The sequence below is a fragment of the Coptis chinensis genome, chromosome 7 (genome assembly GCF_015680905.1).
Source record: "Coptis chinensis isolate HL-2020 chromosome 7, ASM1568090v1, whole genome shotgun sequence".
Taxonomy (NCBI): domain Eukaryota; kingdom Viridiplantae; phylum Streptophyta; class Magnoliopsida; order Ranunculales; family Ranunculaceae; genus Coptis; species Coptis chinensis.
This window is the reverse complement of record NC_141462.1, coordinates 23403697-23431394: the sequence shown is the minus strand read 5'-3', so window position 1 is coordinate 23431394 and position 27698 is coordinate 23403697. Positions and strand designations below refer to the sequence as shown.

Genomic DNA, 27698 nt, shown 5'->3' with positions numbered 1-27698 from the left:
AAGCTAATCCTGACCTTTCACGTGGGCCCAACTAGAAAAACTAAAAGTACTAAAAATACAACCTTTTCTGATTCTAATTTAGATCACATCGTACAAATCTCAACGTCATCGAACGTATTAAAATTTCGTCAGATACTTTTACGTACGCTACTCCAGGGGCAGTAAAATATTTACCACCGAATTTATATCGCTGTCAGAAGAAGTCTCTAAAAGAGTAACACTTTTTTTTTTTCTTTCTTTGCATTGTTTTACAAGCGCTTATAATCTTTTTCTGCCTCCTCGTTTTACAAAACTTTTAACAACAATGAACAAGTTTTTGTAATGCTCTAGTACTTCAACAAGGTTTTATTTTCACTCTCTTCAGTGTTCATTGTCTGATTCCCTTTTTAAGTAAGTAGTCTGATTTTTTTTTTTTTTTTTTTTTTAATGTTTAAAGTGTCTTGATGAGTAATTAGTACTTTGCTTTTGATGTTTTGATGTTGAAGTTATCAGATTTTTGAGTATTAGAATACATGCAAAGGAGTTTTTGGTTTTGAAGTGAAGTTATATAAGAAAGAAAAGAGTTGGAACAAGTAAGATTCTTTATTTAAGTTATTTGCTCCTTTAGGGTGTTTTTAGTTGGATTGTTATGTGTATGAGGAAGTAGCATTTGTGTATTGTAGAGGAAATTGGTGGTAGAAATAGTAAGGTTTATGAAGTGACACTTTTGTTTTGTAGTACTTTAGCTGTTAGTGTTAGGAACTTAGGAGTCAGGGATTTTGTGCACATTGGTTGTTATATTGATTTTAGGAATAGGACCATGCAAGTGGTTTATGTGGCATTTATGTATTGTGGAGTAATTATTAGTCTAATTTTTGTATTGTAGCAAGGAAGCTTTATGAAGTGGCATTTTTGTTTTGTACTTGACCTGTTAATGTGAGAATTTACGGATTTTTATTTTTTATTTTATTTTTTCGTATGGGTAGTACATTCGGTATAGTGATTTTAGAAATAGGATTATGCAAGGGGTTTATGTGGTATGGTCTTTAATGTTGTTGTTCTAATTTTGTAATTAATGTAAAAGAGATAGACGTTTAGAATCGTTTTCTACGCTGGCTAGAAGTATGGTCGTGTATGATACCTTGCACTAACCGGGCTACTATAAAACGAAGCATGCATGTGCCTATCCATTTCTAATTAAAACCAAACCTATCAAAGGAGATTTTTGTTGTGCCAGCTAATTTAATCCACATTTAATTTTGGAGTTTTTTTTTAAGGAAAACAGATCAAATCTAGTATTAGGTGATTAAATTTTGGACACGTTTTAAGGAAAGCAGATCATATCTAGTATTAGGTTATTAAATATGGAAATATCATCAATGGTAGGAACAAGGCGGCACAGAGTGGAATTAGAGTTGAGAACGACTAGTCATAAAGGTGGGGAGATTGTAACACGCAAGGGCATATGCCGTAAACACACTAGCGCAACAGAGGGGATGGTTGTGTGAGGTGACTTTGTTCATTATCCGTTAGGACCGTGAATGGAGATTCATAAAATGTAATCACATTCTAGTTAGTGAAGCACCTCTAGGGGGAGTATACGCAACAGGTGTGGGTCTTTGCAACCGTTACGGTGTTATCATTATTCAATAACCTAGAAAGCAAAATACACACAAGGAATAATAAACCTGGTTTCTTGTTAATATAATAGTGGATCCGTTCAGAGTAAGAGCTAAAAAAGCAGTGGATGTGACAGTTGAAGTACTTTGTTTAGTACAAGATCCCTTTTATATCCAAGGTCAATACAGAGGATTTGGGTTTAGGGTGGTCAACTCTATAGGCGTACCTGATCAATCGTGACTAGAAATTTTTACCTAGTATCTTTTTCCATCACATATTAAAAGTTTTGAATCTCTTTAGATGACACTATTACTAGAAATTGGTTGTAATATATGGTTTAGATGTGGCGATTAAGCAGAATTAGGGGCTTGAGCTTAAAGGAATGTAATAAAACCCTAGCTAGATTTTATTACTTTCTTCTGAAAGTCAGATTATATTTTTATGGACAATAGATGCGAAGAACATTCAAAGACTTGTTATTTTCTGAGCAAGTGCCATGTTTCTTTTTTCCTCTTTGCAGTTTTTCATGTTGTAATCTTGGTTGTAATTACTTGATGAGTAACGGATACTTTGTTTTTGATGTTTCTTTCTTGAATTATTCAGATTCATGCGTACCAGAGTGCATGCAAGAAGGTCAGAGGGTTAACACTTTTTGTTTTCAAGTGATTCTTTAGAAAAGAAAAAAGTTCTAACAAGTAAGTTTTTATAGGTTAGCTCTTTTAGATTGTTACTAATTGGCTTCTCATGTATTTGAGGAAGTAGCATTATAGTGTTTCGGAGTAATTGGTAGCGTACTCTTTGTTAATAGCAAGTGAGCTCTATGAAGTACCAGTCTGTTTTGTACTGTGCTCGTTAATGTATTCAGGGATTTCGCGATCCCACATCCGTAACATTGTTTTTCTAAGTAGGATTGCACATCTTAGATTAACAGTTACTGGATCTAACACAACCAATGAAACACTTTTGTGTCTAGATGAGAAAATCCTAACCTGGAAGTTTGGTATAATTGACAAAGGTGAAAGTAGAAAGAATAGAATATATACCGAAGCTTGCACCACTACATGGAATCATGTACTACCATCATACTTATTAGAGGAGAAGAAGGTGGTATATACATCTCAAATGTTTAAAGTTGTCAAATGCTGGATACCTTCCGACATGGCAGGAAAGATAGCGGTAGAAGAACGACATATATAGTGGAACATTATGGTTCCACACAAAATATGCATCCCTGGACATTTCTGATCATTTCTGATTTTTATTTTATTTTTTTATATTTTTTATATTTTTTTGTACTTGTATGGACACGGATCAATAAAACATTAAACATGACAAAAAATAAGCCTCAAACACGCCCCAGAGGTAAGTCATTAATAAGCAAAGGTATCTAACAAAGACAGTAATTAGACATCTTTTCAGGTTGTAGTTTCATATGCACAAGGGGAGTTCACATGTAATTGTTGTAAAGAGATTACAAATAAAACTGTGTTGTTCATAAGGTTTCTTTTTAGAGACCAAGAGGGCTGATGGGGAGAGGGAATGGTTAGTAACAGAGGAGAGTATGGATATTGATGATACAGAGGACTAGGGGGATGAGGGGAAGCTGGATCTTGAATTATTTGATGAACTCTGGGACGAGGGGGAAGTCCTAGGCGTAAAGGGGTCTTGTATTAAGATTTTATGCTTAATTTGGATATGTTAGGAAGCTAAATGGGACTGTGATTGGGAAGGGGTTTGGCTCAGTCATCTTGTAGCTTCTTGCTACGAGAGCCATACTGTTAACTTTTGTAAATACTTAACTAATTATTAAATTTTTTTTCGATAATAGGATATACATTTCCAATATGGGTCATGCATTATGAATATTGGAGTTAGTGTATTGCTTTAGTTATTTAGTATAATGCCTCATGTTTGTACCAACGTCATATAACATATCATGTTTAGAACTTAGAGTTTCTAAATATCTCTTACAGATTGTGTTTATGCATTTTGGCCACTCCGAAAACTGTATTTCGTCGCATATTTTTATTATTTTAATATTGTCAATGTTAATACTAATTGTAATATGATTATCATTATGAACATTATTATTTTTTTGCAGAATTGGACTGGAGAATACGATTAGAGTGGTAGCATGGATGGTGATGTGGTGGAGCAACAAGTTCCATCAGCGCTTGTAACCCACCTAAAATTTGGTCTTTTGACTGCTGCGGATATAGTAAGTGCTAATTGTTTCTATGAACCGTGTTTTCACAGAATTGAGAAATATGCAAGAACCTTTATCGACATTCTTTCTTTGGTATGTAACTTGTCTAGCCTGGCAACTTGTTAGGTAGCTGATTATATAAAGGTTATTTTTTGCACCTGACTGATATTGACGGTGAAAACGTAATTTACTGTTGTTAAACAATGTTAAAGAAGAGGTACACGCCAACTTCATCCATCCTGAAAATTAGACACCTTCATGTCTAGGACTGTGCAAACCTCTGTAGCATTCTTAACAGAGAAGGGGTTGGGTGAAGGTGGTGCTGGGATGGTGGAAATTAATTTCTATCTGTTTTATCTTTCACTTTTTTTTTTCCCGCTTTTATTATTGTGATCTTATTGCTTTTGGGTTTGCTATTGTACTGGGTGTAAGTAGGATAGAGTCCTGGGTGTATGTGAGCCCTGGGTGTTCCAAGCTTAAATAACTTTGACTATTGTTCATCAATAAGGCATTCATTCATGTTCCACTGTCCAAACAATTGTCAGAAGGCAGGTATGTGACTATCTAAGCACTTTTAAGTTGATACAAACTATGTCCGACTAAGATGTGTAATGGCACCTTGTTCATCTATTGCGTTGATAATTTTCTGGTTCACTTAAAAAGAAATTTAAAATGAACACTTGCTGGAACTTTATTGCATGACTAATAGGAGAGTGGATTTGTTAGTTGCGATATAAATTCAAACATTAGTTGCTAATATATTGTCTTTCTGTAGAGGGAGTAATGTTCCCTTGAAAGCATACTGTATATCTGCTACTTTCTTTTGTGAAACTATGTATAACTATTTATGAGATTGTGGTATAACTATTTGGCTAATTTATTTCAGGAAAAAATATCTGTTTTACCAGTAAATGTGGGGACTGATATCACCAATGCAAAGTTGGGTCTTCCTAACGAGGCATCTGAGTGCTCTACCTGTGGTGCCAAGAGCGCAAAAGATTGCGATGGTACGAATGAGTTCTATATTGTCTTAGTAATTCACTAAATCTATATCCCATCTATATATATCTTAATTTTCAAGTTGATCTCGTGCAGGCCACCTTGGAATGCTTACTCTTCCAAAGGATATTTGCCATCCCTATAATCTTTCGGTGATTGTGAAGATTTTAAACAGCATTTGCCCGTCATGCAAATCTAATAAGAAAGAATCACGGAATAAGGTCAGGTACCTCACTGCTTGTGCTCAGCTCGATCTATTGATATCGGCTCTAAAAACGGCATTGAATTTGTTTATTGTGTTTTACACTTCTATGTGGTTATCCATTTCTTCAATCGTTGTAGGATTAATTGGTTCGTTGATTTTTGTTGTTTCTGTTATACACCTACATAGCTAACTGTTGGCACCAGCAATGTTCATATTTGTGTTGCTCTTGGATCCCTGAGCTTGTGATGGGATTTTTAGTTGTTTACTTTGTTGATTCTCCCCTCCCCGCCGCGCCCCCCCCCCACTCTCTCTCTCTCCCACACACACACACAAAATAAAAATTGTAAGCACTGATGGGTATGGAATACGTAGGTGTACGTACTGTTATTAAGATCATCGGAGTACAATGATGTACGTACTGTGCAAAGTCTGTTGTAGTATTTCTGTATCCTTTCTTTTGTATCATAACGATGATCAAAATTTTAGCTACAATTGAATTATTATTAAAGTAAGAAATGTTTCAAGGTAAAGTGTTGACAACTAGAAATATTTTATGCCGCTTCTTTATTTATCTGTGCTTTATGCATCATAATTCTATGCACTCACTCCCTCTAACAAAATAGTACATAATATCTACGCCGCCTAACTTATGCATGTCAAATCCAGTTACTTAGTCTTCATGTCTCTAACAAACAGCATCAATTGTTTGTTTTTTGGGGAAACAAACTTTCTTCTGGAATAAACTCTTGGAACATGAATATATGACATGTTTTAGTAAGCTCACAATGACGTACTTGTACTTGGTTCACAACAAATTCTCAAAAAGGATTCCAGATGCCCTAAATGAACACCCTTTCCTGAAGAAAAAAAATGTATTCTGAAGCAGAAGGATTTTGGCCAGTTGTGAAACCAATAGGTGCTTAGAAGTTTCTTGAACTTTCTTATACAGAGCTCCTGTTTTAGGTGAAATATTGACTTACTTTAATATGAGTATAGATTATTTTGGTCTTAGTGTTTCATAAATGTTATAATGCAATGCAGCGTATGGTTTATAATGTTTATCTTCTATTAAAGAGTACCTTCCTGAGTTGTTTTTAAACTAAAAGATACAAAAGTATTTGATTCATAAAAGAAAAGAAAAAAAAGAAAGCACTTGAGGCTATGGCTCAGTGGTTGTGCATCCCCACCAAATTTGTGAGGTTATAGGTTCAAAACTTCCACAATTGTGCTGAGGGTTTTTTTCCAGTTTTCCTCATGTAATTCATAGGAGTGCACTTATTCCATTGTCTGTGAGCTTTCTGGCCTTGTTAGCTAACGCTAATGATGTTCCCTGTTAGATACCCTTTGGGGATGGTGTCCTTGGGATGTGGTTTCTTAGTGGACGTAGCAACAACAGTTTGTCATAGAGCAACATGGTTATTTGGGTTGCATAGAGGTTACTTGGATGCTTAGGTGCCACAACTGTGGTTTGCTAGAGCCAGTAGTGGCTCACTGTTTGAACACCATTCGAGGCAGGCGATGATACCAGTATAAGTTCCAACAAAAGAGCAGTTACAAAAGGAATTTTAAAATCATAGATGTGAGTTGAACAATGAACTTAATTTAACTAATGTTAGTACATATAATCTCTTCCTCTGCACTAGATGTGAGAAGTGGTTCTAGGGCATATGGAAATTTTTGTCGATACATATTTTTATACTTGACATTAAAGACGTCATTTAACATCGACCCAGTGGACGAACCATCTTGATCTAGCTCGTCATCGTTTGAGGTTGCATGGGTTTCAACACATTAGATTGGTGTAGTAATTCAACCAATTGACCCAGTAGGTGATTCTGGTTAACTTGTTGAGCTAGCTCGACCTCCTCTCAGGCTGACTGTGTGGGATGGGATTTAAACATTAGATTGGTGTAGTCATTCAAGAGATTAGAAGATAACTTTTGAAAGATAAGTGGTTCTTTGACTGCTTTTTTAATCATCTAAGTATTTTGTCTGTTCTGAAAGATTAATGAACTTTTTAGAAGCTGCCCCCTTCCCTTCATTAGTTGCTTTGTATTATTTTGTTGAGCATAACCTAGATTCATCAACATTGTAATGCTGAAAGTAGAAGAATAATGCTTCTTGGTAATGATAATTTATCTTCTTATGCATGTACTAGGGATCAGGAAGGAAACCAAAGATGTCAAATATTGCTAGTCATCAACCTATGGGCTGCAAGTATTGTGCAGTAAGTTTTTTTTTTAAAATTTACCTGTTGTTACTTCTTCCATTCAGCGTATTGCCGTATTCTATAGAAATATGACATGGCCAAGAAACAGGAGAGTTCAAAGAAATGGTACCCACAAGTCAAATTTAAAGTTTCCTCCAGAAATTCGTCTGGGGAGATTGGCTCAGCAATTGCAGTAGAAGTGAAAGTACCCAAGAAGCTAAATGATATCTTGCCAGATGGTTTCTGGAATTTTATCGAGGAAGATCCAGACGAGGAAGAAATTTCCTTAAATCCCAGCATTAGATATTTATCACCTTATCAGGTAACTCTCTTTTTTCTGGTATTACTGAACCTGTATCAGTTATATACTGACAAGCTGTATTACTGTTATCGTATAAATCAACTTTAATTTTATAAGTACTTTGTTTGGTATTTGAATCACTTTCTTAAACACAGTTGTGTGAGTATGAATCCAAGATCTCTAACTCAGAACATGACACCAAGATGATCATTATGTAGTACTGAATCGTATTATGTTGCATATATAAAATACTTTGCAACTTTTTTGAATCTGGACTTCTTAAGCAGATGATAATAATGTCTGAGATACTACTGACGCAAAAAGCAAGCTGGATTAATACTCGTAAAAAAGAATACCGTCTTTTAATTTGGAAACAAACTGATTTCCCACTTCAAAAACCTCTAAATCTCTAGTAGGTTTTGGAAGTGAAAAAATCATTGTTGCAGTAATTGATTTTATAGGATCACTAATTTCTCGCCCTGATAGTTCTCTCCAAATTGTTCATGACAAAAGAATACTAGAATTCTAGGAAGAATGGGAAGGATATAAAAGAGGGCGAGTATTTTCATTATTAGAATTTCATATTTGTCTCCATTTTAATTTGTTTGTTCTCTCTAACTTTAGTAGGTACATTTAGTAGAATATCACTTGATTTTAACCTAATAAGTAACATGGACATTTCATATTCTTAAAAAATCCGCATCGGCCACCCATACACATGGACGGTTGTGTCGGACACATGGACACGTTGTGCATACAATTTCAAAATAGGATTTCTTCTATACCCTAAAATACTAAGAGAATAATCTATTCACTTAGTAAGAATTCCATGATATGCCACTTTCATACCTATTTATTTGAAAGGAGGCGCTTTGTAAGGTCTTGAGGCCAAGAATTAGCTGTGTAACTAAAGAATAGTAACAATTTTCTTCTTAATTAGCTGTGCCCATGTCCTACTTCCTATGGGCGACACGAGTATCCGTGTCAATGTGACTTAGATTGTAACCCATAAAGTCTATATGAAGGTGGAATTTGGTTCAATCAAATTTCTGACAAAAGTCACAAATGTTGCTCTTAGAAATTGTTCTAATGCTTGATTTCAGTCACTTGGGTAATAGATATTCATTTTTATCTCGATGGAACATAATTTTTTTGTCTTTTGGTTATTAGGTTTATTCGCTGTTGAAAGATATAGATCCAACAATGATTGTAAAGTTGGCTCCGAGGTTGGAGTCACTTTTCCTCGGTTGTTTGCCTGTTACATCCAATTGCAGTCGTGTAATGGAATTCTCTAATGGGAAGAAATTGGTATTTGTGAGTATTTTTATTTTATTTGTTTATTTATTTATTTATTTTATTTAGTGAAACAGCTTTACTTAGAATTTATATACATTATATCTGTAGATGGTGCTAAACAATCCCGCCAACTAAGTGACTACGTGGCACTAGTGCAGACCCACTTTGCCAGCTAAGCGCCCTCCTGGCATCTAAAATGTCAAAGAAAAACTAGTATGTGCAAGCTCAGCTAGCATCTTTGCCAAGTCATTGCAAATGGGGTTCCTAAGTCTAAGGTTGGAGGCCAAGAACTATTTTGTTTTAAGTCGCCAGAACACAATTGCGCCAAAAACATTCCTCTTGGCCAAGCTGTATACCCTTTCACGGCTTCAGCAAATAAATCCCGACAAGAGGAGAATAGTCAGAGGTTGTCTGCTTACTAAGCTCTTGCCAGCTAGCTCACTAACTGACCTCTGGCACTAGCGAATAAGAGGCCAACACGTGGAAGCACCTCTGGCTGCCACATACTAGCCAGAGAACTACTTCAGCCCCTATAAAAGAATATTTCGGGGAAACCTTAGGTAGATGTTTTTTTCCCCTTGCCTCTTTCTCCAAGCTCTCTCTTTCTCAAGCTCTCTCTTTTCTCCTCTTGTCTCAAGCTCACCCTTCGCTCTCCAAGCCTTAACCCTAGCTTCTCCTCCATTTCTAGTGAAATAAGCATTCCACCTATGCATAAGAAAATACCTTGTCCACTACAATATGCATATTTAAATATTTATATGCCGGTTTCAGGATGAGCGCACAAAAGCTTACAAGAGATTGATTGATTTCAAAGGGCAGGCTAGTGAGCTTGCTCTACGTGTTCGTGACTTCTTAAGTGTATCAAAGGCAAGTAAACATGTTATTCTGTTTGTCACTTTCCTGTATTGGTTTGTCACTTTCCTTTGATTTTGTGGCTATACTATATATTATTGCAGCTATACACTGAGAAATCCTCAAACACTGATGTACTGTCTGGTTTGAAGTGGGTGAAAGATGTTGTTCTTGCCAAGCGAACAGATAACTCATTCCGTATGGTTGTTGTTGGTGACCCGAATGTTAAGCTTGGTGAAATTGGAATGCCAAGGGAAATCTGTCAAAAGTTAATTTTTCCTGAGACTCTAAATGAACAAAACTGGGAAAAGCTTCATGATTGCTGTAGGTTATCTATTCTTGAAAGAGGACAGTTTCGAGCAAGGAGGAAAGATGATACAATTGTTTTGAGGAATGAGGATGATTTGAAAATTGGAGATATTGTCTATAGACATTTGGATGAAGGGGATTTGTTACTATTGAATAGACCTCCATCAATTCATCAGCATTCCCTCATTGCTTTATCGGTGCGCGTCCTTCCGATGGATTCTGTAGTTTTACTCAATCCAATTTGCTGTTCCCCTTTTCGTGGGGATTTTGATGGAGATTGCTTTCACGGATATATTCCACAATCCATCAAGTCAAGAGTTGAGCTTCAGGAGCTTGTTTGCATAGATCGTCAGTTAGTTAATGGACAGAATGGTCGGAACTTAATTTCTTTGTGTCACGATAGCTTAAGTGCAGCTCATTTGCTTAGAGAGAAAGGGGAATTTTTGAACAAGGTCGAGATGCAGCAGTTAGGAATGTTATGTTCGAGGCAATTACCATATCCTGCTATTGTAAGAGCAACAGATCATAATCCCATTTGGACTGGGAATCAGTTGCTGAGCATGTTACTTCCTGTTTCTTTTGATTATTCGTCCTTGAGTGGTGTCCACATCAGCAATGGGGAGATCATTTCTGCCCCTGGCTCTTCTTGGCTTCAAGATACTGATGGTAACCTTTTCATCAGTCTTGTGAAGCTTTATGGAAGTAAAGCTGTTGACATAATATTTACTATCCAGGAGGTTCTTTTGGAGTGGATTTCCATGAGGGGTTTTAGTGTTTCACTGTCCGATCTTTTTGTTTCTTGTGATTCATACACGTGGGACAAGATGACTGAAGAAGTACGTAGTGGTCTGCAAGAAGCTAAGAAAGGATTGAAGAATGTCTTGAGTAAACAGTCAGTTTGTGATTTTAAGGGAGTATTCCGTGATCTCCAAAGCTTGATATATAGATATTCAAGCAAGGATAACTCAATGCTAGCAATGGTAAAAGCTGGTAGCAAGGGAAGTTTACCGAAATTAGCCCAACAATGTCTGACACTTGGATTACAGTATTCAAATGTTCCACTGTCATTCAGTATCCCTTGGGATTCTTCACTGAGTTCAAGTTGTCACGTTGCTGGTGTAGTTGAGAGTTCATTCCTCGCCGGGTTGAGTCCTTCAGAATGCTTTCTGCATTCTATATCATGTAGGGATAGCTCTTTCAGTGAGAATGCGGACGTTCCTGGAACTCTAAACAGGAAGCTGATGTTTTCTATGCGAGACCTGTATATGGCTTATGATGGGACGGTACGATACTCTTATGGAAATCAAGTCGTACAATTCTCGTACGGTGTTTCTGAAGATTCTTCTGTTTTGACATCCGGTAATAGTGCTCATCAACTTGGAGATCCCGTTGGTTCACTAGCTGCATGTTCCATTTCTGAAGCTGCATACAGTGCTCTGGAGAAACCAATTAGCACATTCGAAAGTTCTCCACTACTAAATCTAAAGGTCCAGCTGTACACATTCTTTTCTATTTATACTATAACTATAAGCACGAAGAATTTAGCATGCCACATTGTCCTGCCTATCCATTGCACTCTTTTCAGTAATAAATGAGTTGTATCATCTTTCTCATTGTGATATAGGAGAAGGTTTCCCTTTCTATTCACACATAAAGTTATATGATTATATCACCATGTCGTACATATTCTCATTTTCTTTGTTTCTTTAACTGTTAGTAGATTCACCTGAAATTTTTTAACTGCGTCTTACCCAAGTAAACTGTTGAAATTCTGGATTATGCATTGTTTTTGTTCTATGGTAATATGTAAGAATTAGCAATATTGCTTTCTATAGCTATACACTTAAAATATGTTCAGTTGCTGACCTATAAATCACTAGTTTTTCCTGAAATTCCCCTTAAATAATGCTTAAATTGCCTTACTTTGGTACATAAAGGAAAGAGGGATTTTGATGAAGATGTTGGATGTTTGATCCATGATCGATTGTAAATTATCACCAGACTCATTTGTAGAGAAGCATGAATTCAGTGGCCAGACTCTCCTTACAATATGGATAAGTACCAACTAGAATTTGAATACTGAAAATGGACTGCTTTCACATTAGCTGAATGTGTACAGTGCAGTAGCCTATATATCATGATGCCATTAGTAGGGAATAGGAATTCTTGTTGTCAATAAAAGTGTGAATTTGACATAGATCATAGTAGTCTCCAAGTAAGGATACAGGTGAGTAAAACCTAATTTGGGATGTGATTTTTGGCAAATTAACTTATGGCCTGATAGGAAATGACCTTGAAAAAAGTTTGTTTGTTTAGTAAGATGCTCCATTCTTGAAAAAAGTTCTTGAAAAAAGAACCAGACAACTTTAAATTCAAAAAAGAAATAACCAGAACAAGGGTGAGGGTGAGACAGATTACATAGTTGCTAAACCACAAAATGTAGTCTTGTGATCAGCTGAAGGGACTTCTTGATGAAGAATTGAAGGAAAAAGAGTTCAACAAGTTCAAAGATTTGTACCCAATGGTACTTGGTTCATGTGATTTCTCCCTTGTCAGCAATGGTATCTATAAATCGCATAGATGGTACTTATCTTGCTCATTTGTGGGTGGGAAGTTTGTTTTGGGCGTTTGATTAAACAAGTTGTGGTTGGTTCGAAGGGATGCAACTTTCAGGGGATTAAGCGAGACAACCAGAGGTTTTTCAAATGGTCTCAGCTGAACTTAGATAGGGCTGACTTAGATTAGATGAAAGGTTAGGTATGGTGGTCGTGTTTTACCTTTTATTGAGGTAGAATAACCAGGACCATCACCACTGCTAACATCCTGTGTGTTCCATAAGCTTATTTGTATGTATACTTTACTCTTTCAATTTGCTTGGCCAATATGTTTTTGCTTTTATTAATTTTATCTGAATAATAAATAGTAGTGATTAATCTGCGATGCATAATTCTTTGTTGGTTGCAATTACTTCCGCCATCTGAAAATGTTCCATGGGTTTTGATTTCAATTGAACAGATGCTGTTGGATTCTTCTTACAAGAAAACAACTGTAGGTCAAACTGTATCACTATTTTTGTCCAAGAAACTTGAAAGGTGGCTCTATGGTCCGGAGTACGGTGCTTTAACAGTAAGGAGCCATCTCGAGAGAGTTCTGTTCTCGGATATTGTTTCTTCTGTAATGATTATGTGAGTTATTCTCAAGGATTCTGAATTTTTTATTTTTTGACAAAACAATATGGGATAAGATCTAATATCTTTTTTAACTTTTTTTTTTCCGTAATATTTTGTTGTTAGCTTTTCTCAGCAGAGATCATGTCGGCCACATACTAGTCCATGGGTTTGCCATTTTCATTTGCATCAGGTGATACCATTTGCAGGGTGCTTCATTCTATTTTACTTTTTAAATTTTCTTAATCGCACTTGCATTGATACACACATGCCAATCTATTGCTAAATATGTGACCTTGTGCTCAGGGAAAAATGAAGAAGATTGGACTGGATGTGCAGTCCATTATAAATGCTTTACACCAGGAATGTGATTCCACTAGACAAACACTGAAAGTTGAACTTCCTAAGTTGCATATCTTAACTAGGTATGGTTCTCTTGCCTTGGGAGTTAGGACTGAATAAGGTTTTTTTTTATATATATTACTAAATAGAGTGTCTACCATACAGAAGTTGATCATGTAGGTTTGCCAATGTAATAACACATCCGCTCTAATTTTCTTTCTTCCCTCAGCAGTTATGAAATTTCGGGAGTGATACTTGCAGGAGGAGCTATGTATTAATGTAGTAGATGCTAGGGTAAATAAGTAGATTCACTTTCATAGCAAAATTATTTCTATGGCAAGAAACTGCTTTTATTGAAAATACTAGAAAAAGCTGCTTGATTTAATGATTCTGTATTGTTTAGTCAATCATATTTTACAAATGGCTAAAATTAGTACTCCAAGCATTACACCATTCAAATTGATTGTCAAATACAAAGTGGTATTAGAGCTGAGGATGACTCGTTCCAGAGGTATCAAAATAGTGATACTGCTGGGTATAGAGACCAAAGGAGGTATGTTGGTATTTCGAACAGTTCCTAGTCCATGAGTGGTGATGGCTGCCAGATTTAGTCTGGCATCAACAAGAAAGCTCTCCTAGATCTTGCATCAACAAGAAAGCTCTCCTAGATCTTGCATATATAGTAATGATCTATCACATAATAATGTGGAGGCCTTTTGAAGAATTAGGCCAAGTTGTGGGCTTCTGCCTGGATGACTAAGTAGGGACAAAAAAAAAAAAAAACCTAAGTAGGGACAATATTGACATGATAGTATGTGGTGGATCTACACACAGGGTCAATTAAGAAGAATTTGTGCTACACATTGGATGTTAGGTTACTAATGAAATATTAGTTATTTAATGTACTAATAAAATATTAGTTATTAGCTATATGTAAAGATCTTTGATTTCATAACAAGCAAATCATCTCCCCCTTCTGGAAACCATATTTGTGACATTTCATTAGAATTGAACAAGTTCTATGTCCAGAACTTAAATTTTAGAGTCTCAAAGAAAATATATCTTGTGTTGAAGTTGTGAAAAAAAAAATTTTTTTTTTTATTTACATTGATCTTCGTGCTGATTTCACTGTCAGACATGTATGCCTACTGTTTAATTGTCTTGTTATCCTTTTTGCCCTTCATCGTTCGCCAGGATTTGTTCAGCAACAAATGCACAGAATGAAAAGGATGAGGATATTTGTATCACAGTTGAAGCTGAAGTCTCTCGAAGTTCTCTGTTAGTAATGGATACCTTTCGACATACAGTGATACCATTCCTTCTTGGTACAGTTATCAAAGGTTGGTACTGAGTCCCAAGGATACTGTTTTGATGGCTTCTTATAAATGTATTGTCAACATTTATTCTTTTTCTTTTTTTCCCCCTTTTTTTAAATTTTGTGCTATAGTATCTCTTTGGCGTGGTTGAGTTTAAAGTCAGTATTTTCACTGGATTAGTAAAACTACTCCTTTATTCATCAAAGTAGAAAAAAGTGTGTTTTTTTTGTTTTGTTTTGTTTTGTTTGTTTGTTTTTTTTTTTTTTGTGGGGGTGGGGGTGGGTGGCAAGCCTGTTTTTTTATGAGATCGGTAACCTGGTAATGCTGGAAGGTTGGTATCATCACATAAAGGTTTTACGATTTTACCAATTAAGCTAGCTGGTACCTACGAAAAAATAGTTTTCTGTCAGTCAATGAATTTCGTCAAGTTTTTTAGCTTACCTCTTAGGTAATTTTGTATGTATATACAACTAGTGTGTGCTCAGGTCTCCGTTACTGCCCATAGTGTAGTCCGGCCTGTTTTTAATCAGATCGGTAACCCGGGAATGCTGGCGAGGTTTGAACCCTGACTCTTGTATCATCACCCGAAGGTTTTACCAACTAAGCTAGCTGGCACCTACGAAAATATATTTTTTTGACATTGAATGTCGTCAAAGTTTTTAGCATACCTCTTACGTAATTTTATGTACATACGACTAGTGTGTGCTCAGGCGTCCATCCCAGGTCTGGCCTAGAGCAGCCTTTGTTGACTTTATGTATTGTATTTAACAAACCAAACACATGAGAGGTAAGCAGCATAGCCCCCAGAGGTTGGATGCAAGAACCACATGGGAGCCGTGAGATGAAGGGGTGGTGGGCCACCACACCGCCCTTCCTTTTAAGATAGAGATAATATTTTGGCAGTCTGTTACAATTATTAATATTATTATTATTATTGTTTTTGTTTTGTTGTTGTTAGGCACACTTTTTTTTTATAATGACAATGTATTGTTTATGAATCTTGGGCAAAGTCAAACGCAATATTGAAGTCTTACATGGATTGACAGAAACGTTAGTTAGAGCCCTGAGCTACTTTAACTTATCAATGCAAGAAGATACATTTGCCTCTATGAGTTCCTTCACTTCCTTGAAACACTTCAGTGTAAATGATATCTCGTCTGTCCAACTGTGGAGAAGGAATTTTCCTTTTCCCTTTTCTTTCGTTGTCTATTGGCAGGTTGTATCAGGGGTGTTGGGGTGGCCGGTGGGCTTATGGTCTTGATGAATTAGCTGCTGACTAATAATTCATGAGTTGATGTAATCCGATGATTACATTAATATTTTTACGTATGTCGAGAAGGAATAAAAGTGGAATTAGATGGAAAGTGGTGGCTTCAGGGGATGATAGTAGCAGGGTGTGGCATTGCTTTTGACTTTGTAGCTAAGAATAAAGAGGTGGTACTTGTAACTCAGATAACCAAGGTAGAGAGAACTAATCCTTGTATTGTGGGAAGTACCTCAGTGGCTTGGGGAGTGGCTGGTTTAAGCATCGGACAAGTTGGTGTTATCTCCTAAAGATCGTTTTATATATGAAATGGGTTGGATGGTTCTGGACTTCTGGTAGTCTGATATTTAGAAATGACTGAGGTATATTTTGTTTTGTTCTAATTTGAAAAGACCTTGATATGACTTGATTGGATTCTTAAGAAAGGAATTGGTTGTATACCTTATTAAAGGTGAAGCAAAAATAGGATTACAGTGGTAGTTTAAGGGTTTTCCATGTTGTTGTTGGAAGCTTCAACAGGGGCCGTGGACAGTGTATATAACTTGTTTTGAAGATTGAAAGTGAATATTCAAGAGGAGTTTCTAGTTTGTGACCTGATTCATGGGAAAAAGGCATGGTAGCTACTTTTTTATGTATAACAGGATTATTAGTTATTCGTCGATTTACCCTTCTGTAACTTATTTGAATCATTAATGTTTCTCTCATGGAGTTTCCCATTATTCATATGGTTCCCTGTTTTGGCAACCATCAAAGCTCGGAAAGGACTCAGTAACATTCAAGTGGGTGGAGTTAGTCAAGTACCCATATTCCCATAAGTAATTTTAGAGCGTACAAAGACTATTTCTGTCTAAGAAGATTGAAGAACTCCCTTGTACATTGGTGTAGCCTGCTCCGTGTGTTAAGAGTTGGGTTCCTTAAGTGAACATGCTTTTAAGTCTTCAAATGGTTGCTGAACGATGGTTCAGCTTCCGAGAAGTTATCCCAGGGTATCCAGTTCCAAGATTGGAAAACATCTGCCAAATCTTAGTCAAGGTGGACGGAAAGTGCTTACAGTTCATTGATGCTAAATCAATCAGATTTTAGACTAACGCAATTGCTCTGATGACTGGAACCTCCGGTTATCCATGCTAAATCAATCTGATTGGTTTAACTAGTATAACAGGAGTCCTTCCTATGTATTGAATGCTTCAATCCTTTATTTGGAATAAGCTTATGTCACCACGAGCCATATCGAGAGCTTGTGAAATGTACTGAAATGGTGGAAGCGGACTATTTCAGTCAGTGATTCAAGCTATTCAAATACCCAAGTTCTGTGTGTGTGTGGGCGAAGGGTTACTTCGTAAAATGGAATTGAGGCTTGTATGTTTCACTTTCATCCTGATTCTACGTGGTACAAAATCCCATTGGTTCTGATACTTGGATTAGTGAAGCCATCCAGATCCCTGAGACTTCCTTCAGGAGTTCTGACAGGAGCTTCTGGTCCTCAGGAAGGCATGTCCATATCTGTTATATATGTTGGGGATTATTGGGTCGAGCTTTACAGTGGCTCCTACTGTATTTGATAAGCTATCAAAGAAGTGTAGCTAGGTTCAAAGGTGAAAGCACAGTTTCCTTGTCATTTTGTTTTTCTAATGCAGGTAGGGGTCTGCCTAACCCCATAACTTTGTTCAGTTTCAAAGGTGAAGTCATTTTTCATAATTGAGCATTGGGGTTGAAAGTGACCAGAGAGAAAACATTGGTGAATGTTCCTTTTTGGGAGATACTCACCCTGGTGATTGCAACTTGATTAGGGAAATGTAGGGTACATTCTTTGAAGTTGTTATGATTCATCAAACTTGGTGTGCAACGATTCTTAGGGCAGGACTGCTTATTTTTTTTTTTGGGGTTGGGGGTTGGGTGTGTTACTGACACAATCAGGATTTTATGTTTTTCATCCTCATTTGGACTCAACTAATCCTCATTTTATGTCACTAAATGATTAATGACATAATGAGTTCTCTAATTCTTTATGTCAGTTCTCTGGCTAGAATTGAAAGAGGATTTTCTTCCAATGGGTCTTGAAGTTACTTATTGATATATCTTGAATCCATAGGTTAGGTGCCAGAAGAACTTGCAAAAAAATAATCTGAGAGGAAGGGATAATGTTTTAAGCTCTTGATTCAGATGCAGAACAAGACTTCTGAAGCTCTTAGAAGCTTGTAAAGGAGGATTTTAGCATATAGAATAGTTACTTAACAAGTTTTATTCATAAAAATGTGTTTTCAGGGTCAAAATAAACAATATATGCTAATAAATTAGGACGAAAATTAGCATTTAATTGGTTCAGTGGAAATAGCAGAATACTACCTATTGCTAATAAATTGGGACTAAAATTACCATTTAATTTAGTTCTTTTAAAATTTTATGTAGGACTTTAATTAAATTTAGTAAGTTTACTAGGGTTAGGAAATTAGGTTTCTTAGAGTTCAAGTTTCCATAGTCTATAAATAATTGTAATCACCCCATTATGGGGTGGTGAATATCGATTAGAGTTTTGAACTCCGTCTTCTTTGTTTTGTTTGTGTGCTATTTTGGATTTTTCACACCATGCAATACTGCATAACATCTCTTCCATCTTTAGCGAGAGTAGGAGTCTCCTCATTTGAAGCAAAGATCTGATTGGATGGGGGTGAAATGATCCTTCAAAATTGATTTATAACGAGTCATCTTTGAAGTGAAGTAGCCAATACAGGCCGCATCCTTTATCTATTCTGACATGTGATATGACATATTTTAGTATATAATGTTATATCGTCCTTTCTTTATAATTTCAAAAAACGGAGATGTCATTTATATTTCATTGTAATTATTACTGATACATAAAAAAACATTTTTATTACTAAGACCCTCTACACGTCTTGCAGTTTTTACATCCTATATATCCATTTACGTATTGTTAACACTGAGTCATTTGTTTCCATTTCTTCTGTATATGCTTCTAGAGATGCACTCAATGTGGTCAGCCATTTCGTTGGTCTTTGTTATTTTTTTTTTCATTTAATTTGTTTACTGGTTTATTTAGGTTTCATGGAATTCAAGAAAGTGGATATTTTATGGAGCGAGTCTAATATTTCTGATAAGGCTTCTAGAGGTGAACTATACATGAAAGTACATTTATATGAACATTGCAAGAGTGGAACAGGATGGAGTCTTGTCGTGAACAAATGCCTCCGAATAATGGATCTGATAGACTGGAACCGTAGCCATCCTGACAGTATGCATGATCTATTTTGCACCTATGGAATAGATTGTTCTTGGGAATATTTTTTAAGAGTGAGTTCCTATAACACCGCTTTTTGGTTGTTGGTATTTGGTTTGCAACTGTTGTGTGATTTATAACTTGTAGGGCGACATTTGAATTGCAGAATTTGAAGGTTGCAGTTTCTGATATTGGGAAATCCATTCTTCCAGAGCATCTGCTTCTGGTTGCAGATTGTCTCACTGTCACTGGACAGTTTATTGGCCTGAATGCAAAGGGAATAGCAAAACAAAGGGATCTAGTATCTGTGCCATCCCCTTTCACACAAGCATGCTTTTCTGTTAGTTTCTCATCTCTGCCTTTTATTTTCTGACTTAGCATACCTCGAAGCAGTTTATATCTAGCGGACTAAAAGCATATTTATTTATCTTTTGCATGACGCAGAGTCCTGGTCCATGCTTCATCAAAGCTGCCAAGTATGGAGCTGAAGATGGTCTTCTGGGGGTGCTTAACGCAGCAGCGTGGGGGAAGGAGGTACCTTTAGGGACTGGGGGCCAATTCGACATTATATATTCTGGGAAGGTATTTATTGTTATACATCGCAAATTAGTCAAATTTGCTAGTAAAAACAAGAAACCTAAAACTGTGCTCAAACAAGTTTTTTTAGGGTTCAAGACTTCAAGTTAGAAATGAAACAAATTAGAAACATACACAATGTATATTGAACAACTTTATTTCTTACACTGCTAGAATGCTAGATGTATTGGACCTGTATACATTTGACCAGTTATTACCGTCTCTCACAAGTTTCCTTGATTCTTTGCTTTCAAAAGATTCGAGTTTCCAATGCTATTTTAGCCTAGTAATAGTATTTTTTTCACTTGAAAAGCTTGGATCCCCTCCCTCTCCATTCGTTTGTCGGAAGTAACTTCTATCTTTTGGATAATTTTTTTTTACCTTTTTGAATTCAGAATCTTATTAAATACAAGAATAGTGGGAGAGAGGGATACTCACTTTGAAAGAAAGAAAACCCGAATCTTGTAACATCTAAGCAGCAACCACAGTATTACCTTTTAAGGAAATCTGAACACTGCAGATAGAAATCCATAAGAAAGCCATTATGGGCCTAGGTAACATCTCCTTTGAATCCTTTAAGCATCAATTCAATCTTCTAAAGGCTGAAGTCCCTTTCTAGCCATTGCACTTACTCTCCTCTGACTTCATATCAAATTCTAACCCTTCTAATTTAGAAAGGCATCCTCCGAGGAGTGTGAAATCAAAAACAGCGGATGAAATTAGGTGGACAGTGGATGGAGGAGGATAAAGATCAAGGAACTATCCTTTGCCCACAAAGCCTTGGATTTCTGCCTCCAAGTGGTTTCCTCCGTCAGGGTAATTTCTCCCTCCACCTAGTCTCCTCCCTTTTTAGCAGGGTATGCAGATCTCTATGAAGCCTCAGTTTTTGCGATGGAATCTTCTTGTGTCAGACCCCGTTTCCCTAAATTTCTCAATATGTCGCTCACTTTTGTATCACTATGAGTGTCAAGTGTCAATTCAACCAAAGAGTTTCCTTATTCCATACTGTTCATATTTGTTTGAGTTCTAGAAATTTCTTCCACCATATCACACTTGGAGAAACACTAAACTGGAAAGAGTGCCATCAGTCTTTCATCTTGCCTAGCTGATCCAGATTATTGGTCCACATGGAGTTTTTTAAATGGTCTGGGCAAGACTCATCATGTAAACTGCTGTCCAACAAAACGTTTCTGTGATCAGATGAATATTTGGACGGTATGAAGTTGTAAAAGGAATATATTAATCAAATATAATCATCATTATAACATGCGTGTCCTGAGATAGTGAGATCCATAATAGTGATTGAGTGGAGAAACATCTATAATCAATGCACTAAGCAATAGTCTAAAAGGATATAAGTTTCAAACTTCCGAATACCTCTCACGTACTTTCTTTATTCTGTCTCTTCAGAAGATTTGAGTTTTCTTTTTCAGCTCAAGTTGGTTTTGCCCTTCCCTGTCCAGTGCTATGTGAGCTCATACAATTATGCCCTTGTATCAACATCATTTTATCTATTTGTGGATATTAGATGGATCATGAACACGTATATATGTTTCTTGCAAATGTATATCCCACTATTACGATGAGATGTGTGGTCCACATTGAGCATTAAAATCCTGCATCATGCATATAAGATTTTTGGGCCTCTTTTGCGTTTTTGGTATTAGGGCAGGCTATTGCATCTGGCCCATCGGCCCACGTATACTGGGTAACCCAACACCATTAACATACGTGTTTGGCTCAAGTTACACCATACATGAGGAGTCATCCTGAGATATACAAACCCACATCAGGGACTTGAAGCCTTGCATCATAATACATAAGATCTTGGGTCCCACTCATTGTCAATTGGATTTGAGTTGGATGCTCTAATACCTACTTAAATTTTGGGGGATCCAACTTAAAACTAATTGGCAATGTGTAGAGGTCCAGAGATCTTATATACAATGATGTGAGGCTTTAAATGCTCGTTGTGGGACCATATATCTCAGGATGACTCTTCATGTATGGCGAAACTTGAGCCAAACATGTTGATTAACTTTATTGGGTGACATGGAGTATGTAGGCTGTTGGGCCAGACACAACAACTGGCTCTCATACCAAGTTACGTTTGGATCATCTATCTCAAAACCAATTGGCAGTGAGTGAAGCAGCCCCATGATCTTATGATGTAGTGGGAGGCTTTGAGTACCAGTTGTGGGAGCACATATCTCAACGTATTGATCATTCCAAGATATAGCAGACTCCTTGCAGATCCCATGAACTTTTACACACCCTCTTGCTGGACCTCCACTTGTAAACCACGCTGAACAGTTGTTAACAACTATTTGTTCTGTTCATTTTTCAACAACGGGCTGGTGGGACTTATGAGCACATCAAGTGGAAATATGTGTATGTGACCATACCTATATTTTTTGGATATCTTAATTTGGCTACTGTCTGTGTATATTTGAGTTCTTCAAACCTATAGTTTTGGATATATTAATTTGGCTACTGTCTATGATATTTGGTGAAATATCATTCTTATCAGTATTACGTTTCAACATTTGACACTCATTCCTTTTAACAAATTACCAGGTACATGAGTTTTCTGAGACCTTGGACATCTATAACACATTGAGTGGCCATTTGTGCCCAGAAAGACAGAATGTAAAGATTAGCGTACCACCTACTACTCAAAAATGGATGAGCGGAAAAGGGGATACGGATGTTCTGCAAACATTTGATTCTTTTATAGGCAAAGGACCAAACAACTTAAAGGGTCTATCAGATTTAGTGATGTTGCATAAAAACTTGCAAGAGATATTGCATAGGTAATTTAACTCACCCTTTTCTTTTTAATTTCTTTTTATAATTTACGTCATTGAATGTGTTTAGAGAAGTCACATAGTCCTATTCAATGAAACAAATGCTTTTGTTTGTTTAGGAAACTTCTTTTGAATGTTAGTAGATTTTGTTCTAAAAAGGAGAATAATATAGTATGATTGTTGAGATTATGATCCCATATTGGGTGTCTAAAGCCTCGCAATCAAATATATAAACCCTGGAGCCTCTCCACTTCACCAATTGGTTTTGAATTGGATACCCATCTATAATAGGAAATCATTTGAACACCAATCCTAGTTAACTTGGAAACTAGGAGCAAGCATGATGTTAGACTTGATACTCCAAACTTCTATTACTTAGTCTCTGGATATAGAAAAAAATGAAATGAGCACACACACAAAGTCACTACCTAAGCTCTCTTTTACCACAACTTTCACAAGAAACAATGCGTACCCGAAACTGATGCGAAGCGCATGGCTGATCATGATGTAATCATGTGGTGACCATGCCGGCTCCTCTTAAACAGAGAGTCGCTTATTTCATTTTTTTTTTTTTAAAGATTATCAAAATGGGTATTGTACTTGATCGTATTGTAAGTGTTGGGTACTGTACAAAAAAAAGTTGCAAATATGGGCATCATGTTTCACTGTATTTTGCAAATTTTTGGAAGTCATTATGTATCCGTTACATATTTCTCTATATAGATCGTCTGAACTATAGCCTTGCACATGCTTTCCTTTCTCCTCCATCTTTAGCTCTACCACCTCCATCTTTAACTCCACCACCACCATATTCATCACAGCACCGGCCACATTCCTTTACAACCACCACATCCACCACCGCCATTTTGCTTACCTCTACAAATCCATCACCTATGTCTTCATTTCCACCATCATCTTCATCACACTGCCTCCATATATTTATATAAAGTTCACAAATTTGGGTTACAAATGTCACATACATATTATTGTTGAAATGTTGAACAAAAAAATCAAATGGGGTTACAAATTCTAAAAAATTATTGAAAAATTGCAATTGAAACTAATTATTGATAGAAATGGAGAACGATGGTGGTGGTGGTGGTGGGGAGTGAAGATACTTGCAAAGATGATAGCGTCAAAGATGGAGGTGGTGGAATGAAATTGGTGGCAGTAGAATTGAAGATGGAGGTAGTGGAATGGACGTGCTGGTGGTAAAAGAGAAGCATGTGCTTTACACATGCCTCGTTTAATATATTAATGCAATTGGAGAATTAACTTTTGCCAACATAGGTATCTAGTTAGCCAATCAAGTATTAACGTCATTATGATGGAAACATAACGACCCCCCATATGTGAAAAATACAGTAAAATTTTACAGTAGCCAAGTTTGCAAGATGTTTTGTATAGTTACCAAAACGTTAAATTACTAAAATAAGATCAAGAACAATGTCCATTTTCGATAATTTTTAATTTATTTTTTCACACCTTCACATAACATTTGCGTGTGAAGAAGTCTAGTAGCCTACTGGTTAAGGTGTGGGAGGTAGAGTCCAAGGTCTTAGGTTCAATCCCCACCTTCACCGTGGAAAAGGGATTTGAAGGGATTAGGGAGTAATGCTTTAACCGTCAAAGGTATTCGGTACTGCTATATTTATTAGAAATCCCTTTTTGTTTGGGTGTTCTAATGGGCATAAGATTCTTGTCTCTGGTCAATTACTACATGGATTTCAATTTGGTTTGGAAACCTTAGAGCATCTCTAGGTGGTGGAGGCATCAAGTGTCATGTTTGAGGCTAAATTTGAGGCAAACATCCGCAAACAATGGCCAACTCTAGGTGGTAGAAGCAAATCTAGTTAATAGTGGGACCTATTTTTATTTTAAATATATTTTTTTGTTAAAAGTAGGTCCCAAGTTAGTTTTTAAAATTATTAAAACTTTGTTTTGCCTAAAAAAGTGGCGAGAGTTGCCCAAAAAAAAACCCACGCGACACTTGGAATGTTGCCCAGAATGTTGAAAAAGTAAAAATAAAAAAAATCACATGATACTCCCACTTCGACAGTGGGAGTGCCGCGCCGCATCCGCATCCAAAACAGCAAATTTGCCTCCACATATGTGGCTACTGGCTAGACACTTGATGCCTCCATGTTTGCCTCCACCTAGAGACGGTTTTAGCCGAAATTCCGAATGGTGGAGGCAAATTGACACTTGATGCCTCCACCTAGAGATGCTCTTAGATTGTTATAAATAAAACCTTTGGTCTTATAAACAGGTTGGAATTTTTATTGTGAATTAAACGTTTACCAGTAAGTGTTAGGGTTCTTCCATGTTTATATCCATCCGCACTTGGGAATCCTAAGTCAGAAAAATGAGTTATTTTTTTCTTCTCCCTCCAAGTTCTCATATTTTCTTGGTTATATTTGTCACGAAAGGGGAAACAAGAAAAGCTAGAAAAGGAATTTTTTTATCCAGTTGTCTAAATATAAAGGTTAAAAAAATGTCGGTCAAGTCAAAGTGGAAGAAGGTAACTCAAGAGTCAAAGTGGAAGAAGGTAACTCAAGACTCTTTGGAGGTGTGCTTGAACTAGGATTTTATATAATGGTCAAAAGAAAGGTCTTTATATGATTACGAACCTTCAAGAGAAGGGACTTGATTATGTATATGAGGTAGGTTTATTTTGTAATGGTTGCAATTCTTTATTGTCCCACTCTCTACTAATTGCAGAGTTCGCACTTTTTTATATGACTCTTTTCTCGCTGTTTGCTGGTGAACTGTGGATAACTTGATATATAAGTTTCTTATGAAACTGTTGGGTGCAGATACCCAGTTAATGACTTTCTGAATGAGAAGGACAAATCTATATTGACGTCGGCTTTATCTTATCACCCTCGAAGTAAGAAGAAGATCGGAACTGGAATTGAAGAGATCAAGGTATGTAGGTGTAATATGGCACAAATTTAGCCCAGAAGGATTTGGTATTTGCTAAGACAGGATTTACTGCCCAGGGCTATATATATCATATGTCAATCATTCACGATGGGCAGCCAAACTCTGACACAGTTGTTTTTCTTCATGAAATTTATCAGCTTTCTAGGTTTGGTTTGTGTGTTCCACTGAAGGACCATATTTATATATGGCACAAATTTATATGGTCTTTGCCTCCTTGGTTCAGCTGATCCAGCCTCTAGATTGAAATGGGAGATCAATCTACTGAGGGGAAGGGGATGAAAAAAGTTGCTTACAAGTATTAAAATCCTTTACCCTACAGCAATACCTTTCTTTGGTATGAGAGAGGAGTTTTTTACATCTAAAGCATGCCTAGAACTGGTCATTCTATAGCCAATATATTAGCTACTGATGAAACTGTGCAAACCCGAACTGTAGATCTAACAGGATAAGCTCCACTTTTCAATGGGATACCTGTAAGCCTATTAGGGTTAGTTACAATCGTTTTATCTAACAAGCTAAGCTCCACTATTCAAACTGTGGAATGAATTAGTTTTCTGTTAGAGTTCACTGTACTAATACGTCCCAACATATACAATTAGTTGGGTACAAAACACATTGCAGTTTGGGTTAGACCCGTCATTAAGATCCAGCATATAAGGTTTTTAGGTTTCTTCTTGTCCAAATTTTAGTAACACCATTGCAGGATACATGTGGCTCATATGGGAAGTGTGGAGTTTTCCCACGAACATTGACCGATGTAAACCACTTTCATTTCATTGTTTGTAGGAAAATGCCAATATGGACTTTTCCACCCTCATTACTCAGCACTAGTGCCGCTTTTAACCATGAAACAAGTTTATAGTTACTTCATCCAGATACTCGTATATCTATATAAATTGTGGAATGTGTAAGATATACATCTTTTTGGGTGCTTACTTTTCTCATTGACGTCAACAGGTTGGTACTCATCAGAAGTATAAATATTCTCATTGCTTCATATTAGTCCGAAAAGATGGAAGTGAAGATGACTTTTCATACAGAAAGTGTGTACGAGGCTTTGCAAAGACCCTAGCTTTACCACCTTGGTTGAAAGACAAAGTTTGTGAGGCATTATCTACCACCTGTATGGATACTCTATAATAGTAACTGTATTTCCAAGTAGGGAGATTCGGTCACAAGGACACAGGTAAGGCGGTAAGCTACACATTTTGGTTGTAATCTACCCAACATTAATTTGGCCAAAAGGACAAAGCTGACTTGTGTACTTGCAGAGCCGACGAGACCCTAAACATCTGTTTTAAAGTTGCATAACCCAAAGTAAAATGTCCACACTATCCGAGAGACCCCAAATCACCTGTTTTAAAGTTGCATAACTCAAAGTAAAATGTCCAAACTACCCCCTCAAAACCCCTGAACATGTTGAAACCTATTTTAAAGTTGCATAACTTCACATAAATGGACCGGAACACTCGTTCACTTTGTCCTTTTGGCAAAAATAATTCTAGCTTGGATTTTAAGCCAATTAAGGCGTGGGAATGGGTTCCGAGCCCATTTTTCTGTGCCGAGTCTTTGTCTTGTTTCATTTTGTGTGTAATATAGGAGCTTCAGTTTTTGGTGAAGTCCAGTTCGAATCTTTCAGGTGACTGTTAACATTTTTATGAACATGAGAAAAACTACATTCTCATCGGAATTCAGAAATAGGCTGATTTTTATCGTTATATACAGACTGGAACACATACTGTAAACCAATCAAACTGAGCAATAAAAGAAACTATAGTATCGTAAGTTGGCTTAATTTTAATCACCTTCACTCTTTCTCAAAAACAACCATTAATTAATTATGTGTTTATATCATAATCATACTATTTGTGCATGGAGTTATACAAAGTTGTACATGAGCTGTACAAAATAACCAGTTATCTTATGTACAAAGAACTCTTCTGAATCTTGATTGAAATTTTGATCAGGGTCCATGCCCACGGACTGTTTCAGATTTGAGTTATTTAGATGTACAGTGGATACCTACAAAACTACACCATTTGCAAGTAACCTTTCAGAGCTCCCCA

General features: G+C 36.6%; 1 protein-coding gene across 9 annotated transcripts; it reads left to right on the top strand.

The window, feature by feature from the left end:
- The first annotated feature begins 204 nt into the window (after nt 1-204).
- On the top strand, nt 205-27350 carry NRPD1A (nuclear RNA polymerase D1A). Of its 9 annotated transcripts, none has more exons than XM_086571092.1 (21): nt 208-390; nt 486-572; nt 2203-2232; nt 3701-3817; nt 4692-4812; nt 4901-5025; nt 7168-7236; nt 7328-7540; nt 8690-8833; nt 9587-9682; nt 9772-11463; nt 12992-13161; nt 13270-13336; nt 13450-13568; nt 14680-14825; nt 19127-19377; nt 19470-19643; nt 19748-19885; nt 22457-22692; nt 25503-25614; nt 26590-27350. In XM_086571092.1, exons 4-21 carry the CDS (start codon nt 3734-3736, stop codon nt 26770-26772), a joined length of 4140 nt encoding a protein of 1379 aa, XP_086427218.1. In that variant the 5' UTR covers nt 208-390; nt 486-572; nt 2203-2232; nt 3701-3733; the 3' UTR covers nt 26773-27350. The 9 variants fall into 9 exon arrangements, 8 of the variants coding, with proteins under 8 accessions (XP_086427218.1, XP_086427215.1, XP_086427217.1 ...); XM_086571089.1 differs by having other exon boundaries at nt 7322-7540; XM_086571091.1 differs by having other exon boundaries at nt 2203-2294.
- Nucleotides 27351-27698: the final 348 nt, after the last annotated feature.